General features: G+C 42.1%; 3 protein-coding genes across 4 annotated transcripts; 2 read left to right on the top strand and 1 right to left on the bottom strand.

The window, feature by feature from the left end:
- Positions 1-79: 79 nt before the first annotated feature.
- h3f3d (H3 histone, family 3D) lies at positions 80-3,011 on the bottom strand. The gene is made up of 4 exons (XM_058389902.1): positions 2,865-3,011; positions 1,699-1,851; positions 1,393-1,546; positions 80-609 (listed from the first exon to the last, which is right to left on the bottom strand). Exons 2-4 carry the CDS (start codon positions 1,824-1,826, stop codon positions 481-483), a joined length of 411 nt encoding a protein of 136 aa, XP_058245885.1. The 5' UTR covers positions 1,827-1,851; positions 2,865-3,011; the 3' UTR covers positions 80-480.
- Positions 3,012-3,162: 151 nt separating this feature from the next.
- Positions 3,163-5,507, top strand: lg01h8orf33 (linkage group 01 C8orf33 homolog). 2 transcript variants are annotated; one of them, XM_058389863.1, is made up of 5 exons: positions 3,163-3,515; positions 4,162-4,550; positions 4,676-4,766; positions 4,872-5,018; positions 5,193-5,507. In XM_058389863.1, exons 2-5 carry the CDS (start codon positions 4,164-4,166, stop codon positions 5,387-5,389), a joined length of 822 nt encoding a protein of 273 aa, XP_058245846.1. In that variant the 5' UTR covers positions 3,163-3,515; positions 4,162-4,163; the 3' UTR covers positions 5,390-5,507. The 2 variants fall into 2 exon arrangements, with proteins under 2 accessions (XP_058245846.1, XP_058245839.1); XM_058389856.1 differs by having other exon boundaries at positions 3,163-3,668.
- A 688-nt stretch (positions 5,508-6,195) lies between these two features.
- Positions 6,196-16,315, top strand: anks3 (ankyrin repeat and sterile alpha motif domain containing 3). Its single transcript, XM_058398103.1, has 16 exons — positions 6,196-6,313; positions 8,638-8,845; positions 9,021-9,219; positions 9,329-9,450; positions 9,530-9,611; positions 9,730-9,847; positions 10,091-10,225; positions 10,405-10,530; positions 10,762-10,874; positions 10,986-11,135; positions 11,225-11,349; positions 11,435-11,576; positions 12,412-12,622; positions 12,947-13,006; positions 13,143-13,237; positions 13,387-16,315. The coding sequence occupies exons 2-15, from the start codon at positions 8,679-8,681 to the stop codon at positions 13,226-13,228; spliced, it is 1,836 nt and encodes a 611-aa protein (XP_058254086.1). The 5' UTR covers positions 6,196-6,313; positions 8,638-8,678; the 3' UTR covers positions 13,229-13,237; positions 13,387-16,315.
- Positions 16,316-16,351: the final 36 nt, after the last annotated feature.

Below are 16,351 nucleotides of genomic sequence, written 5' to 3'. Positions count from 1 at the left end.
CATTGTTTACTGAAACCTAAATGATCACTGCAATCATACCACGACATTTCCCTGTGACTTAATTTGCACGCACACACAATGAGGTAGTGGAAAGTTTATTTACAACCAGATGGCCACAATGAAGAAGAAAAATAGAGTTATGAGAAAAAAATGGACACATCCTAATAAATTCACCATGTAGCATGCAGACTAGAGCGCACAGGTAGAGGTATACCAAAGTCTAAAATACAAACTTTAAAACCCTGAGAGGAGCTCCCGGAATGTTCTGACACCACCCCCTACTGCCACGCCCAAGAACCACACGATGACCCCCTCCCCTACCATCACTACTCAAAAAAAATAATAGTACAAAATTAAGCTTAAAACTATAACGAGCATGTAGTCAAGCATAAGAACCCACCCTGGACCCTTCCCACCCCTCCCTCTCCAAAAAAAAAAAAAAAAAATTATTAAAAAATACAGATAAAGAGAGCAGGCTGTTTAAGCACGCTCGCCACGGATTCTCCTGGCCAGCTGGATGTCCTTGGGCATGATGGTCACACGTTTGGCGTGGATGGCGCACAAGTTGGTGTCCTCAAAGAGACCCACCAAGTATGCCTCACTTGCCTCCTGTGGAAATGCACACGATAAGCTTATTAGAGCTGTGGAGTCACATGCCATAGGAAGTGCAGTAAAGAGGTACCATACTGAATTAAAGTTTCAAAACTCTGAACCAGAAAAATAGTCAGAACATTCGTGTCAATTTTCTCAGAAGTGTAACTGCAAAGCAAGACATCACTGGACTGAAAAGCTAATGATGGGGTCACCATATGTACAACGGAACAAGGATATGAACACTCACTAAAACATGAAATTAAAATCAACTGGGATCAGCAGCTCAAGATAATGAAAAGGGGCTCACATGCACCATTAGACACTTTTACCCAATTCTAATAATTAAACTCCAAGTATATAGGCAGCTAATTCAATATTTCAGGATGAGTACCCAAAAATTAAGTTTAAGCATACCAATAACTTTCAGAATAGCAGAATACTTTAACTTGACACCAAATATTAGTGCAACTAAATTCTCACAACTAGCCAAACAGTTCAGCAGATTATAAACAAGATAGAGATAAATACAGAATGCTGTCAACTTTGCACATCAACATTCCTTGAAATTATGAGATCTGCTTCTCCATAAACTCGCACCAAATCCGATGCTTTTTAAATACTTTACATGTTGAATTCCATTCCATGTGGTTGTAAACACTATAAAGAGTCTAGTTCAAAGTTGAACAGCTACAAGTCTGTCTACAGACTGTGATTCACTTCTGGCCAACTCTACATATGCATCCCATAGCATTAAACCCAAAAACTATGTTGAAAATCCATATTTCAGGTCAAGCTGACCTGCAGGGCTCCAATAGCGGCACTCTGGAAGCGGAGATCGGTCTTGAAGTCCTGGGCGATTTCTCTCACCAGGCGCTGGAAGGGCAGCTTGCGGATCAGCAACTCGGTGGACTTTTGGTACCGACGGATCTCTCGAAGAGCCACAGTACCAGGGCTAGAGGACACAGAGATGGGGATCAGAAGTACACGATGGCAAGCGTGCAAACATGATAAGTCACAATTTTGCTTTAAACAAATAACTGATCCAACTAGAAGAAATTGTAAATCGTAAATTGTAAAATCTATCCATCCATCATTAATGTTTACCGGTATCGGTGAGGTTTCTTCACTCCGCCGGTAGAGGGCGCGCTTTTGCGGGCGGCTTTGGTGGCCAGCTGCTTCCTCGGGGCTTTGCCTCCGGTGGATTTACGTGCGGTCTGCTTGGTACGTGCCATTGCACTTGTAGAGTATTCTTCTCAGCTGTATAAGCACAAAGTGTTTTATTATACACCACTGAAGACAACTTGTAAGAAATTATCCAACACTGACATTAATCGTGATCTAGTTAAAAATGAAACAAGACATGAAACGATAAACGAAATAATCTCGTATATAATAAAACTATACAATGGACATTTTCCCCCTCTTCATTATAATAAAATTATCCCGCGTTATTTCCCTTGCATCCGGACTCAACAAACCCCTCCCCCTCTGTCCAAACAGTGGCAAGATCCACACTATCGTACACAAGCCAGAAATAACAGACAGCCGAACCAGCCAATCCGCGCGCAGGATTCAGAACCTGCCAGCCAATCAGAGTTCAGAAGGTGGGGCGCTCCGAAATACTACTAGAGGGAGAAGGGGGAGGAAATAGCGCGCGCGGTGTTAACGGATCGAAAAATTTTTTGCCCGCGGTCAACATCTGTTTAAACACACACTGAGGACAGGTCAAAATAATCCATCACGAAACAACAGTACTCATAACGAAGAAACGTGTTCAGGAAAAAAATAATAATAAAAGGTTTTTCCGCGAAAGAGGAAACAAAATTAAAATAACGCCGCGGCCACCATTACGCGACATTCAACACACACGTTTGTAACCAACATGGCGTCTTCTCATAACAATTACAGTCACTCTCCTTTGTTCGGCTCAAAAAGCGAAAAAGCCCGCCAACCAAGGAAATCACGCTCACAGACTGGACTAGTAGAAATCAACCATGTGACTAATGGTTCAAAAAGCCAAATAAGTCACCTGGAAAAAGCGTAGAGGCGAAAAATATAAAACTCTTATCAACAAAAAATCGGCTTGTTGCTAGCGACGGCTCGGGCAGCCCAAAAAAACCTGCTGTGAACCCACGCCGCTTTTAAGCCACTACAAACCCCTCTGTGGGGACAAAACCACTTTCAACAAATACCTCAAGTATTCCAACACCATCCGAGTGCCCCCCCGGTTCGGTTATTTATATCACAGAAAGCTCAAAAGTATAACTTACATGTCCTGTTCCAATCTCTCCGTCAACCCAAAACACGAAACGTCGCTCAGAAAAGCCGTTGCCTCCCCTTTATTTATATATTCGAATGACGTAATTACGGACTTGCGCCGCCCTCGAGGTCACTGATTGGTCGGAGTTGAATGATTGACGCGCGGAATGCCGCATTTATAAGTTGGTTGAATCGAAGCGATTCTGAGTCTGATCGTAAACCGAATTTAACTGGAAAAATAAAAATCTAATTCGTGGTCAGATTTGTGAGGTTTGTTTTCCTTTACGTCACCCAGCCCAGTGAGTCAGCCGGTGGATCACAGACCCGTCAGCCGAGCGTCTTACATCACATTTCCGTCTTCAGTAATTTCTTGTCACTCGTCCTTACTCCCCTAAAAAAATCTGATTCGAACTGGATCCATTTTCGAATCTAAACGATACTGAAAGCACCCGTTTTTATTTTTTTGTCCCTTTGTCTAGACTTTATTTATTTATTTATTTTTAAATCGTGGATTTCCGCGATAAAACGGAACTATTAAAGTACACACGGTGTTCCGAACGGACAGTCAATATTGGTGCACCAAATTTTACCATGAGCTAGGTCTTGGATAGTGATTTTTTCCCTACTTATTTTGATTTACTTTACCATTTAATGTACTCCAGGTACGCTTGGTTACTTTGTGTATATTGTCTATTTGTCATGTATTTAACTGTACGTGAAACGTGTTTTGATTAAAAGTGCATGCCGAGGAAAAGAAACACAAGAAGACGCGAGTCCACCAGAGGCCGAATCCTAAACGGCTGCGCACTTCCTGCGTAAGTGCACTACATGAACTCAACGGCTTTAACGTTCAATAATAGTGTACTAGATGTGGAAAAGGGAGTCGTTTGGGATACAGCCAGAGTTTCTGCGCTAGCTCGTTAGTTAGAATAAGTTCACTACAGGGCGATTATTTTGCTGGGTTTTTTTTTTCGCTTTCAAATGATGGAATATTGTGCTGAAAGAAGGGCAGGATGTATCTGAAAAGTAAATCCCACTAACTAAAAGAAGTAGGGCGGCTGGGGAGAGGTAAATGAAATGAAAGCAAAATTATTTTGAAAACAGAGATGCATTTTCAGGATAGTTAGAAAGTTCAGTCTCACTCACTCAGGTAAGAGACAGACAGTTCAGATGAGAGGCAGACAGGTTAAAGAGCATACAGCTCAGATACTTTCATTAAGGTAAGAGACAGACAGTTCTCTGAGAGAAAGCCAAGAACACTAATGGTCCTCTATATGTTTATATATCCTGTGTGTGTGTTTGTGACAGAGATGCAGCACTGCAGCACTTCGGCTCCATTTCACTGGCAGCACAGCGACAACTCCTTCGCTTTCAACTTTTCCCCAGCGATCACTCCATCCTTGCCCCAAAGCATCATGGATCCAAACAAGTCGTGTCCAAGACACGCGGCGGACTCAGATGCCAGTTCAGGTTTCGCTTTCAACTTCCAGATCCCTGCAGGAGCGGAGCAGAAGAGTGACCCAGAAGCTCACACAGGGAAAACGGTGATGAGTGAAGCGGCTCAAGGCTTGGAGTCGACTGTGGATTCAAAACCTAAATCCAAAAAGAAGAAGAAGAAGAAGTCTGGAGCGGGTGGACGAGAGGAAGCTGTGAATAAAACGAGAGAGGAAGCGCCCAAGCAGGGGAGCACGGAACTGGTCAGTGAGAACTCACTCTCTCTGTCTCTCTAAATAAAAGTATTTAAACATTTTTGGACCATTTTGCACTTTCTTTGCCTAAACACTATATAAGGTGTCTCTGTGTGTGTGTGTGTGTGTGTCAGACTCCAGAGCAGCAGCTGAGTCGAGAACTGGACTGGTGTATTGAGCAGCTGGAGTTGGGACTGAGGACTCAAAAATCCTCCACTAAACAAAGCAAGTTTCTCGCATACAAACACACAGCTCACAGAGTTACATAAACACTCATTCCAATCCTTAATTTGCTGCTAAACAGTTTACACAACTTTGTGTGTGCAATAGGAGAGGAAGCCTCTCTTGCTCTAAAGACTCTGCGCAGCTCCAAAGCACCGATAGTGAAGAAGAGGCAGGTAATGAGAGCCGTGTCTGGAGATTACCGCAAAAAGATGGAGGAGGACAGAGAAAGACAGTACAAACTGATCCGCTCAGGTGAGACACAGCTAGAGACAGACAGTTGAGTCCAGAACATGAGACAGACAGTTTTGGTGAGAGACAGACGGTCCTGAGTTAGACACAAAAACAGTTTGTGTGAGACAGTTCAGATCTATTCTCCCAGGTGTAACCGTGTATAATCGAATATAGCTCTCGAATGTGTTTCCATAGCGATGTCCACAGCCAAGGTGACGTGTGTGTCAGAGCCTCGTTGTAGAGGAGTGTATCACCGGCACGCTGAGACTCTCAAACTTCCAGCACGCAGCACAGACCCGAGTGAGGCTTCACTACCTGCTGAGCAGACAGACGGAGCTGGGTTTGTGTTCAGACCTTCAGGAGAGGAGTTTCGCTTCAACTTCAAACTTTGAAAATCTTCACTGGGGGAAAAACACAAACTCTGTGTGACTTAAAAAAGTGTTTCTTTTTTTTTTAATATAAAATGAGGTGTATGTCATTCTGACGTTGTTCAATAAACATTCAAAATCCTGTCACTGTTTTATTGTTAGCGGTGAGCTGAGAAACAGCAACACGAGCCAACTAATTTCACACCACAGCACTTGAATGTGTTATTCCTTATATTTGAGGATATTTCTGGTAAACTCCATTGTAAGTACACTAACAATAACACTGTCTCCCAGTGACGTCAGCGCGACATGGAGCCGCTAACTTCTAACGAGAAAAAACAAATACAGCAACAACCAAAAAATATATTATAAAATTATATATATATATAAAAACCTATATGGAGACAAAATTTGAACCATTGTTTTATACAGTTTTTCTGTGAGAACTGTAATGATGTACAGTCCTCTAAAACCTGTCGCGCGCGAGGTTTAGCGTTGCCATGACAACGAAGTGTAACGGCGCTGTAAACGTAACCATTCGTTGTTTTTTTTTTTATTAAAGTAGCCTCTTAAATTCGTTTTAAACAATGAAATCATTTTCAACTTAACAAAAAAAGTCTTTGATATAAACAATTTGTATAAAAAAACACACGCCCCCTCTTAATAATTCAAGAAACGACAGTATTCATTTTTCTGACTGGGTCACGTACGTCACGACTGCGGCATACATCCGGCGCTCATAGGATTTGTAGTCTTTTCTCCCGCGTGCGGACGCTAACACACGCGAGGAAGTAGCGCTAAAAAAACTACAATTCCCATCATGCTTTCACCCGCTGTTTCTAACAGATGTGCAAACCTGAGTGCTTCTCTCCCCGTGTTGTTACGAAGATCATCAGTACCCGGCGGAATTGTTTCTTCAGAGTAGCAAAACCTCGCGCTGACATTTTAGTAAGTACAAGAAACCGTTTTCCTTCTAACTTTGTTATGAAACTATTTCAACATATACGTTCGTGTAAATAAAACCTTTTCCCCCCCTTTCTTGTTCCTGCGTCCGCCCGACAAAACTAAAGACTTGTTTGCTAACTTTGCGTTTCCAAAGACTTTTAATAAAAACATGTACAATTTTTGAAACCGACAAACTCATAAAAGTAAAACTGATATTTTTTAATAATATCGAGGACACGCCAGGAATTTCCAAATGTCTAGCGTTAAATGTCCTTCAAAACAGTCATTCCAAAACACCGAAGCCGTATCCCTAATGAACGCGTGCTTCCTACATAAGTGCACTAGGTAGGGTGCGAGCCAATAGTCTTTTACAGCTGATGAAGTGCACTATGTGTGATATGCGGAGCTTTTTGGGATTCGAACAAAAGTCTCGCGCATAACGGAATCCTAGTGATTCGATTTACTTTAGTTTATTCACGTGAGCAGAGTCTTTAACGAACATTGTCAAAATTTTAAATATTAACCGACTTATACAGGAATAAACCGGTTTTCAGGAAAGCTTTGTCATTAAAAAATACCAGTTATATAAATTATTTTTCTAATATTCTAAGAAAAATAAATGAATTGAAGCATCTGATATGAGATGAAAATTTTGTACACAATTTTTTTTTTTTGCAAATTGTCTCACTGTTCGTTTGTTAGCAGTCCTGAATATCATGGTACACTACATTGTCAAAAGTTTTGGGACGTCTGCCTTTACATGCACATGAATGTAATATGGAGTTGTCTCCCACCCTTTACAGCTATAACAGCTTCAACTCTTCTGGGAAGGATTTCCACAAGGTTTAGGAGTGTGTTTATGGGAATTTTTGAACATTCCTCTAGAAGCGCATTTGTGAGGTCACACACTGATGTTGGACGAGAAGGCCTGTCTCACAATCTCCGTTCTAATTCATCCCAAAGGTGTTCTATCAGGTTGAGGTCAGGACTCTGAAGTTCCTCCACACCAAACTCACTCATCCATGTCTTTATGGACCTTGCTTTGTGCACTGGTGTGCAGTCATGTTGGAACAGGGAGGGGTCATCCCCAAACTGTTCCCACAAAGTTGGGAGCATGAAATTGTCCGAAATGTCTTGGTATGAAGCTGAAGAGTTCCTTTCACAGGAACTAAGGGGCTGAGTCCAACCCCTGAAAAACAACCACACACCAAACTTTACAGTTGGCACAATGCAGTCTGGTAAGTACCGTTCTCCTGGCAACCTCCAAACCCAGACTTGTCCATTGGATTGCCAGACAGAGAACGAGAGATCGGTCACTCAAGAGAACACGTCTCCACTGCTCTAGAGTCCAGTGGCGGCATTCGTTACACCACTGCATCCGACACTTTGCATTTCTCTAGGTGATGTAAGGCTTGGATGCAGATGCTCACCATGAAAACCCATTCCATGAAGCTCTCTACGCTCTGTTCTTGAGCTGATCTGAAGGGCCACATGAAGTGTGGAGTTCTGTAGCTATTGACCCTGCAGAGACTTGTCTGCGCACTGTGCACCTCGCTCTGTGATTTTATGTGGCCTAGTACTTCGTGGCTGAGTTTCTGTTGTTCCTAGTTGCTTCCACTTTGTTATAACACCACTAACTGATGACCGTGGAATATTTAGTAGTAAGGAAATTTTACTTTTCAACTTATCACATTGGTGACAATCTATCATGGTACCACACTTAAATTCACTGAGCTCCTGAGAGTGACCCATTCTTTCACAAATGTTTGCAGAAGCAGTCTGCATGCCTAGGTACTGGATTTTATACACCTGTGGCTAAGGAAGTGATTTGGAGGGGTGTTCCAAAACTTTTGCCAATATAGTGTCTGTAAGGCGAGTCTGACCAGAAAGGTCTGGATGTTGCAGTCAGATACAAAATGGATGAGAACCACTAGAGTAAGGAAGTTGAAACGAAATGGGTGATGGTAATTGGTAAAGGCAGTTCAGTCAGAATTTTGAAAAAGTCATTAGGAACACCATAAGAACTGTGGAAGTCCAGGCTTTGTTGGAGCTACTCAAGAAATCTGGATGTCTTAGCTGTTTTTTAAGGTAATTTAACAGGGACTCTAGTCTGAGAGTGTACAATGATTTTTTTTTTCATCCATCTGTTATTTTGTTGATCCTAACAAACCTCCAAAATCTCTGCTGCTTTAGAACATACCCAGTCTGATGTTGCAACAACCAAGCTTCATTACTGGCCAGTTGATTAGCAAGGCCTGTCTACTTCCAGATGTTTTCAATTCCTGCTTTTATCACACCATAGACTTTTGTTTCTCTGTTTCTGCCAGTTCTCTACATACATTTTGTTAATCTGCAAGCTTACTGAAGGATGTCAGAACTCAGTGATGAAGCGAGCGAGTCGGAGCAGCTGGGCTCAAGTCTGTCTGTGTGGCTGGCCGACAGTGGGAGTGGCCAGGAAGAGCTCAATGTGCCACTGGACCTCCATACGGCCTGCTCCATTGGCCAGTATGACGTGGTAGCTGAGTGCATTCGCAGGTAAGGCTGCATTTGCTAGGGGTACAAGCACCAAAGACATTGTTTGTGCAAGGATTTTTCTTTTTTTTTTGACATGAAATGATTCATCCAGACCAAATGGTAAGATGTGGAGACATCAGACTTCAACTTAGACTCAGTAGGTAATATAAAATATGTTCTCTGTGTTTCTCTCCAGCGGCAACGTAGACGTGGATGGAAGGAACCTTGGTGGTTGGACACCTCTCATGTATGCGGCATATATCGGTCACGACAACATCGTTAACCTGCTCCTGGAATCTGGGGTTAGCGTCAATGCTAGCACTGCTAAAGGCCTAACCCCATTAATGCTAGCTGCTAGCTGTGGAAATGAAAGCATTGCTTACTTCCTCCTTCAGGTAAAAGCCTAGCCTAATTGACTGCTTAGTTGATTACACAGTAGATCTTAATTCAAGCCCCAAATTTTTTAGTTCAAGCTTCTGGTCATAACTGTCCCTCTCTTTAAAGCAAGGGGCAGAGTTAGAGTGTAAGGACAGACGCAGCTGGACAGCTCTTCTGCACAGCACAAGCACTGGACATCAACAGATGGTCAAATTTCTCCTGGACAACAACGCAAATGCCAACATCAAGTAAGACACGCCAACATGGACACCGAAAACGTGAAGTTTAGCATCAGTATTGACCTTTCACTTTTGTCTGTTCTGTTAGAGAGCCTTTGCTTGGGTTCACCCCACTAATGGAGGCTGCAGCATCAGGCCACGAGATCATTGTCCAGTACCTTCTTGACCATGTGAGTGTGTGTATGTGAGTGTACCTGCATGTTCATAGCCAAGATTCAGATGTTCTGGTCATGTGTAGCAGTTTTGCGATTTCTTATGCGTGCGTGTGTGTGTGTGTGTTCTCTGCAGGGTGCACGAGCCGAGGAGAAGAACTTTAAAGGTGAGACGGCGAGAGTATTAGCCATGATGTACGGACACACAAAGATCGCGAGCCTCATCGACATGCACTGCCTGAGAGCAAAAACAGGTCGGACATACACACATCTACAAATACACGCTACACAAATATTCAATTAGTTCATTTAAAAGCACTTAACATTTAAGTGGTCTGGGGTCTAACCTTCAACACTGGAGATGTAAACTTCAATCCAGTTACTGTATTCTTTTTAATTGGTGCTGTGCAGATCACGGTTCAGATCCTAAATACTAGTATAACATAATAAGCTAAATAGCGGACGTTTCAGTGAAATAAATATCTCGCCGTTTGCAGGTGTGTATGAGGAGTTGAGCTCGTCAGAGGAAGAGGCAGCTCCAAGAACCAGGCCAAGCCGCAGCAGAGCCAGAGGCCCGAGCATACACGACGGCCCACAGGCCATAGCTCGCTTTAGAGTCACCCCCAAACATGGTACACACACACACACACACACCAGAGCTGGCCTTTCACCCTTTTTCATCAAACACTTTCTACGTTATATTATTGAGGACCCATGTAACTTCACTAATGATAATTTTATAAGGAATGTCCAGTTCTTTCTTTCTCTCTCTAAATATGTGTATTCTTTTGGCTTGTCTTGGTTTTGACAGAGCCAACACCGGCTCCACCCGGCTACGTGACATTCGGTGACGTGGGTGAACAGAACGAGGGCATTTGCAACCGTGATGTCACTTCCCCCATTAACGAACTGGATGGCCAGAGCAACAGCAGTCGAGGTAGGTCTCTAGATTGGTTAGTCCTTTTACAGTAATGAATGCTTATCAGTGTGGATTATTGATATACTGTACTCTAGATGTTCCATTGCATTTACACTACTGCAAAGTAAAACAGTGTTCAGACTCAGTGCAGTGGATTGTAGATGTAAGTGTGGTGATTAGTCATATAAAGTGGAGAAAAGGACTCAGAAACACAGTAACAGTATATTTCATGTGTGTATCTGTGTGTAGATGAGCTGTTCTTCGATAATGACATGCCCACAATACGGAGCAGCAGCAGCAGCAGTGAGGGTCTGCCCCGCCTCCTCGGCCTCAGCAGGGAAGCGTCGCTAGAGAGCAATGAGGTAACCATGGCAGCAGCTCCCCAAACCCCACCTACATCTGTATCACACCTTACATCTGCAGCATGTAAAAGGCAGATATAACATTAAATCCAGACATTCTTTTTCTCCAAGGACTCAGACCAGGCAAAGAGGAGCTGTCCCAGACGCCCCAACAAGCCTCATCACTCCAAGGGCAAAAGTCGTCATAGTAACAGTGACTCTGCAGGAAATTATGGGAACCCAGCTCCATCTGGACCTCCTCCTACTTACACTGGTCCCAAGGTAGATATAATTCTGTGTGTTTTTGTAAAGTATTAAACACTGTAAAACTTTAGATTAAGCATACATTTGTGTGTGTGTGCTGGTGTCAGGACCTGGCGGAGTTCCTGGAGCAGATAGGCTTTAGCAAGTACCTCCCTTTGCTAGAGGAGCAGGATATTGACCTGAGAATCTTCCTCACGCTGACCGAGAACGATCTCAAAGAAGTGGGCATCACGTGAGTAACCACTCTGGCCAAAGACACAAACACGCACACACACTTACTTATACACCTAATACCTTCTATCTGTTTTGTTATCCAGATTGTTTGGCCCCAAGAGGAAGATGACATCAGCAATAGCCCGCTGGCATAGTAACGCCCGACCACCAAGTGATGCATTAGAGCAGGCATACGCTGACAAACTTGAAGCTGAGATGCAGGAGATGGCTATTCAGCTCCATAAGGTAGTGCTATAATGGGCATATTCAGTGACATACCACAATAGTCACTGTTTAGATCCATACAGCAACATTAAAGCAATATAAGAACTTCAAACAGTTCCCATGTAATGTAGAGGTATAACTGTTATATAAAGCCCCTCAAAACATTTCATTTACTGCTGTTTACATCCATATAGTAGCAAGGTACCAGTGTAATTGTTCCATGAGATAATAATATAACTGTTGTTCAGTAAAATAGCATTATAACTGCTATATTTCTCTGTGCCTGCTTAGATAACAGGAATATAGAAATAAAAATACTTCAATCAGGCTCAATAAAACTATTGTTTAGCTCTTTATAGCAGTTACTGCTTATACCATAATCTCTGTATTCATCTGTCTGATATAGCACTATAACTGCTATATTTAAAGCCATACGAATGACAAGTAGCAATATAACTATTTAACTTAATAAATTAGGGCTCTTTCTATTTTCGGTTCCATAACCTGGTGGCATACCTGCTATGCTCCACTCTGAGACAGAGCACCTGCTTTATAAGCCTCCTAAGCATAGCTATAACTGCTATAATTAGTTAGGATTATTACTACTATAGTCATCTCCAGAAGACAGCAGGATAAATGCTGTATCCCAGGTCCATTGCACTATAACCGCTATGATCAGATTCATGTGATAACTGTTATACGCAGCTATATGCATGCTGTAACAGCTCCATAAGGAAATGGATTCATAAGGCAGTGCAAATTCGTTTACAGTTAAGTGTTATTACTCTTCTATTTAGGTAACGTGAATAAATATATGTTGCCGTTTGTGTGTGGGTGTGTGTGTGTGTATATCCAGCGCTGTGTCGAGGTAGAGTCTCTACAGGGCCAAGTCTCTCAGGAGAAGGAGCTCCGCACAGTGATGGAGGGCTGCCTGATGGAGGAGAAGATGGCATGGAGGGGTGTGCAGGCAGAGCTACGTGAGAGCATCAAGCAAATCCAGGCTCTGAACAGCACAATGCACACACTGCGAAACACACACACGCAACTCACACAGGCTCTGGAGAAAGGTCTGTGTACTACATCATTCTCATTCACACACTCAGTAGATATAGCATTAATCCATTCTAGCATCAATCATATATATATCCATTAATAAACCCCCTTCTTGAGCCAAAACATAATTAAAAGAGCAAAAGAAGCTGTAAACTGGTAATAAAACTTCTACTAGAGTAGCATCATGTCTGCTTTTTTTGCTTTCACTTTATCTGCATGGTCCAGATTATTACACATGCTTTAATGCTGGATGTTGCACCAATATGTAGCTTCTGCAAGATCTTCTAAATTCCACTGCCTTGATGTTTCTCTCCTTCTCGTTCTCTCCCCCGCTATAGATGGCAGTTCTGTGTACTCTGAGATGCTCTCTAAGATGGAGTCATGTGAGGAGAAGCTAGGTATGAATAAATATTTTTCTCTAACGTATGAGGCATAGATGAACTTTGTCTTTAAAAGCATAAGGAAATAGTGTAATATACTTTACATACTGTATATTTCTGTTCCTCCAACATATTTGTGTGTGTATGTATTTAGCTGACAGCATGAAATCACTCTGCCAGAGTCTACAGCATCTCTGTGCTCCAGAGAAAAGCTCCAACAGCTGGCAAGGAGAATCCTAGCACCTGCATGTGAGTCTTCAAACACACACACACACACACACTTGCAATTATTGAAAATTGATAAATAAATGCTGAATTCCAAAAGTTTACACCCAGAAGATAAAAGGTGTGTGTATGTACATATCACAGTTTTTTTCCATTTTTTTTCCCCTCAACAGCAACTGCAGAGTTTGACTGACGGAGGGTGAACACACCACCCTGAACACATGAACACGCCGAACTGCCTGAGCTGGCCAAAGAGGGAGAAAAAGACAGAGAGAGATGGACAGAGATGGAAAGAGAGAAAGTTTTTTTTTTGGAAAATGAGCAGTCAGAGAAAGAACAAGGGATAATGCTGAATAAAGGTACGAAAGGCAATCGACAAGCAGGGGAGCAGCCGAAGCTCCGCCCACACCTGTGCTCCAGTCAGACCCGACTGTGCATCATGGGAATAAAGCCGAAGACAATCTATTTCTAACTGTGGGGAGGATGAACCCCGCACATGATAGAAGTGCGGACTCAATTGCACAACTCTATGCAATGCTGGACTACAAATCGAACCTCTGAGAATATGTAACGAGCAGGCCACGGCCGTGATATTTCCTATTTACTTGACATATATATATATATATATATATATATATATATATATATATATATATATATATATATATTTTAAGTACACACCCATGAGTGCCAAAAGTTTTGGGACGTCTGCCTTTACATGCACATGAATGTAATATGGAGTTGTTCCGCCCTTTGCAGCTATAACAGCTTCAACTCTTCTGGAAAGGCTTTCCACAAGGTTTATGGGAATTTTTGACCGTTCCTCTAGAAGCACATTTGTGAGGTCAGACACTGATGTTGGACGAGAAGGCCTGACTCACAATCTCCGCGGTCATCCCCAAACTGTTCCCACAAAGTTGTGAGCATGAAATTGTCCAAAATGTCTTGGTATGAAGCTGAAGAGTTCCTTTCGCTGGAACTAAGGGGCCGAGTCCAACCCCTGAATTTAATGATTTGATTAAGGGTGTCCCAAAACTTTTGGCAATATAGTGTATGCCATAAACTGTAAAATTAAAATGATAGTATCAAACTATTTGTGATTTTGATGTATTTTTGTTTCATGTTGCAGTATCAGAGGTGCCGGTGACATTGCTAATAAATGATAAAACATTAATTTAGCTCAGATTTCCCAGCCAGTTGAGTGTTAGATGTAACGTGATGTAACAATTCATTTTTGAATATAATACAGTAAGAATTTTGATGTTCAAGTGCCCAGTTAAGGCCATAGTATATCCTACTGTGGAAACCTGGCTATCACATCCATATATGTCTTTAACAGTATGCTCTGAGACATACAGAATGGAAATGTTAACCATGTTCCTCACTACAGATGCAAAACTGCTGGCTCACAAGGCCAGGGTTTGCAAACCGATGGCTAGATGTTCACCTGATAAAAGTAAAAGTAGCTGAAAATATGTCCTGCGTCCATTCCCCTTTCTGTGAATTGAATGAAAAAGCCTGATTTGGAATCAAAACGCATCACAAAAACAATAAACTCTGGCATCTCTGTAGTGCTGAAGAATTTCTTCTAGTATCTGTGTAGTACTGATGAAGCCAGAAACATACTCCAACACTGAGCTCTGCAAGATCTTCAAGATTTCCAACATCGAAACTGTTTCAATGGAATTTGTAATTCTAGACAAGTGGGATTTGGTACATAAAGAGTCTTTTCTTTGACTCAGCTGTTTAAAATGATCTACCAGAACCTAATTTGTTCAGGACCTGAGAGACAGACCTTCTCCCTTTCCCCACATTCGCTTGCAGAAGCTACAGCACACCCTGCTGAGCCTTTTCTCCACCATAAAGCAGCACAGTTTTGGCAACAGAAAACCTGAAGCTACACTTTTCTAATCACTTTACATCAAAAGCACAAAAACTGGTCCTCGGGGGTGGGGCTAGTGCTAGTGTTCGCTGCTGATTGAGTTTTGTCCATTTCTAAACCAGCACTATGATGAAATCAATCATGTCTGAGATTATATAAAGCGTGCCTTTTGGAGGATTGCTTTGTGTTTATTCATCAAGCTTAGACGGAAATCGTTCTTCATTCAAGAAATGTCGTATTCACAAAGACAGATCGTATTAGCTATTCAATTTGGACCAAAATAAATAAATAAAGTGAGGAAGTTTTAGTATATGCCTTTGTTAGCCAATTCGCTGCAGTAGATGAGCTGCATCAGTGGAAGATTAACAACACGCTGAAATCGAGATGCTCTTTTGCCAATTATTCACCAATTTTGTTGCTTTTTGTGTTTTATGGGCATTACTTAAAATGAAGATGCCACAAAACACGCATGGTTATTTCCATGCTATTGGTAATTAACAGCATATTCACCCGAGTTCGTTTGTCTCATGTCTATTTCATATACTTTCATGAAAGAGTATGCTTCAGGCGTGACATGTTCCAGTGTGGATTCCTCCACTTGGAGAAGAAATGATTACACTATATTGCCAAAAGTTTTGGGATGTCTGCCTTTCCATGCACATGAATGTAATATGGAGTTGACCCGCCCTTTTCAGCTATAACAGCTTCAACTCTTCTGGGAAGGCTTTCCACAAGGTTTAGGAGTGTGTTTATGACCATTCCTCTAGAAGCGTATTTGTGAGGTCAGGCACTGATGTTGGACGAGAAGGCCTGGCTCAGAGTCTCCATTCTAATTCATCACAAAGATGTTCTATGGGGTTGAGGTCAGGAGGTCATCAATGTCTTTATGGACCTTGCTTTGTGCACTGGTGTGCAGTCATGTTGGAACAGGAAGGGGTCATCCCCAAACTGTTCCCACAAAGTTGGGAGCATGAAATTGTCCAAAATGTCTTGGTATAAAGCTGAAGCATTAAGAGTTCCTTTCACTGGAACTAAGGGGCCGAGCCCAACCCCTGAAAAACAACACCTGAATTCAATGGTCTGGAGGGGTGTCCAAAAATTTTTGACAATATAGTTTATATCCCTTTACACACAAGCTAACTGACATCTGTTAGCCATCACACTCAGATCAGAACTGATTCTCTAGGACTTAATGTGATATAATTGTGGTATAATTTAGATTCGTCAGTGTTGTTAAAGTAGCAGTAGAAGCTCTG

Source organism: Hemibagrus wyckioides, linkage group LG01, assembly GCF_019097595.1.
Source record: "Hemibagrus wyckioides isolate EC202008001 linkage group LG01, SWU_Hwy_1.0, whole genome shotgun sequence".
NCBI lineage: Eukaryota > Metazoa > Chordata > Actinopteri > Siluriformes > Bagridae > Hemibagrus > Hemibagrus wyckioides.
This window is presented reverse-complemented; position numbering and strand designations above follow the sequence as displayed.